Source organism: Pteropus vampyrus, unplaced genomic scaffold, assembly GCF_000151845.1.
Source record: "Pteropus vampyrus isolate Shadow unplaced genomic scaffold, Pvam_2.0 Scaffold44, whole genome shotgun sequence".
NCBI classification, from domain to species: domain Eukaryota; kingdom Metazoa; phylum Chordata; class Mammalia; order Chiroptera; family Pteropodidae; genus Pteropus; species Pteropus vampyrus.
The window spans coordinates 1284642-1288124 of NW_011888825.1; the positions used below are offsets into that span (position 1 = coordinate 1284642).

The 3483-nt window shown below is 50.0% G+C and overlaps 1 protein-coding gene across 1 annotated transcript in view; it reads right to left on the reverse strand.

Moving 5' to 3' along the window:
- PIK3R6 (phosphoinositide-3-kinase regulatory subunit 6) overlaps nt 1-3483 on the reverse strand; it is a 39042-nt gene that overhangs the window by 24600 nt on the left and 10959 nt on the right. Inside the window, exon 9 of the mRNA XM_011359118.1 lies at nt 2212-2377. Within this exon, the coding sequence (XP_011357420.1) occupies nt 2212-2377 (166 nt within the window). The remainder of the gene's footprint in view (nt 1-2211; nt 2378-3483) is intronic.

Sequence of the window (3483 nt, forward strand, 5' to 3'; positions counted from 1 at the left end):
CTGCCTTCCCCTCCCCACCCTACTCTACTCCTAGCTCCTGTATGGGGTCTAGAAGGGGTGGCGAAGACCTTCACCCTCCTATATCTGTTCTTGTTGGGTTCCTCTCCTTCTCTGCCACTATTGGCTCATCCAGGGCCTAACACCGCAGTGGTCCCCTCTGCACAAGAATGCTTAGAAACTCCCTGTTCCCTGCAAATTTTCTAGCTTAGCCTTTAGGACCCTTCACAAATCAGCCCACAGTTTTTTTCTCAACCTTTTCTCCTATAGTTGATCCCCCCTCTAACCCCACATTGCAGCCATACTGCCTTTCTAATTGTTCCTAGACATTCTGCCTACATCCAGATGAGGGGGGAAAGGCCTCTGTATTTCTCAGGGTCTCTTCCAGTGGCTTGCACACAGCAAACACTCAATTAATGTTTGCTCTTGTGGGTAATGCTGAAGAGAGCTCATCAGCCAAGTACTAAGGACAGCAGGAACCCTGAAGTCCATGGAGAGACCAGGCCCAGCCCCTCCCCCTGTCCTCCTTCTGGAAGACATCCTGACCTCTCCAGCCCTGGTGGTCATTCTCTCCCCAGCAAACCTTACTGGCTGCACACTGGGCACACCTAATGGGTACCTTTAGGGTCTAACTTCATCATAGCATGGCTCCCTCCCTAACAAGGCTGCAAGCTTCCTTAAGGGAGACAAATCAATGTTCACAGAACACTTACTACTTCTAGGCACTGTTCTCACCTGGCACACATTGCCATCAGCAGATCCTGCCAGTGAACCTGGGCCACAGGTAATATGATTATCCTCACTTTACAGAGGAGGAGCTGGGGGTACAGAGAGGTTAAACAAGTGGCCAAAGGCCACACAGTAAGTGGTAGAGCCAGAATTTGAGTCCAGGCAGCCCGGCTTCAGAGTACCCAGGACACTGTGCTCACAACCACTGTACCATGATGCCCCCGTAGCAGCAGGGGCTCAACAAGGGTGCTGGCTGGTTATTAAGATGTGTAGGACAAGTCATGGTAGGAGGCAGGTGCTGGATGTGGCTGTGAGGGTAGGGGTGTTCTAGACCAGGTCTCATCCTGTCCATGCAGAGTTACTGCTGAGTTAGCAAGTTGTACCCAAAGAGAGCAAAGCCAGATTTGCCTCTGGGTTTGCCCCAGCTTCAGGAGGAGGGAGGCTTCATGGACGGACATTTCCATGTGGTTATTAATAGAGGCACAGAAGTATACAGAGGTATAGAATATTAAAGCAAAACAAGAGAACAGAAGACTGGAAAGATAGAGAAAGTCTTGGGGGGTCAGGCACCCTGTCTTCCTCACCCTGACTTCTGCGGTTTCCACCATCCCTGGGCTGCCAAGGTCAAGCCCCAGGGCTGGCATACTTATCTCTGCCCACGGTTTCTAGTCCTTAGGTCAGTACCATATGCCTAAGGTGCATGGTGTGTTCTGCGACATGCAGGCTGACAGATTCCATGGGTGCTTTGGGAGACCATGAAATGGGACACAAATCAGAATCATCCTCCAACAGCCAGAAAGACATGTTCCAAGACACTTCTCAGGGTTCTTTAGGGTTTCCCAACCCACATGAGCTTGCTTCCCATGAGTAAATGGCATTGTCTTATAAAAATGCAAATAGGAAGCGTGTGGAACAAAAATCGATGATACCAGATGTAAGCGATGTTGACTCTGCTGCTGCTATTTTAGATACTCTTTAGAGCCTCCCTGGACCATGAGATCCTTTGGTTACTATAGTATAGTGGTTAAGAACTAGAGGCTGTGTTTGGATCTTGGCTCTGTCACTTATTAGCTGGTGATCTTTGGCAAGATTTATAGCCTCTTTCTCAGTTTTCTCATCTCTAAAATGGAGATAATACTTTCATATCTCATAAGTTTACTATGAGGATTAATTGATTTAATATATGTAATATATTTGAATATACGTAAAGTGCTTAGAACACTTTACTGGGGTCTAGTAGGTGCCTTGCAGATGTCAGCTGTTATGACCAAATTACCCACCTTTTTAATCCAGGACCTTGCAAGCTCCTGGGCACCCTCAGTCCCCAGGTTCCTAGGAGCGGCCAAGTGTCCCACCCGGCCTCAGTCACCCAGACTCCTGGCAGGTACAGCGGTGCTTTCTGGCGCCCCCTGCAGGGTCCTCCAAACGCAGCTCACCGCACCTGGGCCGGGCCCTGCTGCTCCCGCTGGTCGGCCCGCCACTTACCGCTGCAGCGTCCCCTGGCGGCCGCCGCCGGCCCCAGCAGCGAGCAGTAAATCTCTTCCAGCCTTTCCAGGTGTCCTTCCCGGCTCGGGCTGGTCTCGCCAGCCATTTGCTCCGTGGCTGCTACCACTGCATGGAAATAGTGCTCCAGGGCGCGGCGGGGGCTGGCCTGTCGGGGAGGAGCGTTAGAGCCTGAATCCCAGCCCAGCAACCATCCACCCCAACTCCGACGGCAAATCTACAGGTGCACAGACTGTTCAACCTGGCACCTCCCCTCTGCCCGGGAGGGGGTGGGGGGCGCCAGACCGAGCTTCCGCGCCAAGGCGTCGGAGCCGCACAGCCAGGGAACCGCTCCTGACTTGCCACAGCTGTTGCCAGATGCCGCCTGCAACTGCAGGGCCCTCTACCTCGCACACCCTGATGTGGGGAGATAGCTGGTGACCCGCAATGTTGGAAACCGAATGGGGCAGGGATGGCGCCCACTCTCCTTAGATCGTCACCAAGCACTTGGATCAACGTTCTGCCCCACCAGGATGTAAACTCTAGGAAGGCAAAGGTTTGTCTGTTTTATTTATAGCTGCATCCTCAGCATCTAGCACAGCTCCTGGCACATAGTAGGTGCTCAATAAATATTTTTGAGTATTGCCTAAACTGTCATCCTTATACTGCCTTGCCATAGCACCTAGACTATTATTTATTAGTTATTTTTCTTTAAATCAGCTCACTTTTTTTGGTTCAAAAGTATTTCAAAAGGAAACTTTATATTGCTACTCTAAATAAAAAGGCTAGTGTCACTTGTCATAAATAGAAAATAGCTAAGATGAATATAATGATCACAAAGCTTTATATTAAATTCTAGCCAGGTACCACAGTCTGCCAAGGCTTAAGAGCTTGAAACTTGCTTTCTCTTTTTAGTAAGTGTGAAAGAGGTTAGGGGCAAAGCACAAAGACAAGCCTTTCTCCTTAATAGAAACGTGTTTTGAAAGCGTTTCTCATGGTGCCATTCCATGCTCTTTAGCATGGCAGCCTCCTGCCTCCAGTGGTATAGCTCTGACACTCTGAGAAGAACTACCCTAGATCATGGTCTCTGGCTGTCTTCCCTCACCCCTGACCCCCACCAACTAATCTCATCTTATAACTGGAGTTTCAGGGTCCAAACAAGTGACATGAGCAGGCACAACAGAGCTTGCTCTAATCTTTCATCTGAGCTAGAGGTCTGCTGAGAGGGGTTTCAACTTCCTGAGCTATGGCAGTGTGAGTCCTTCACACTAGCTA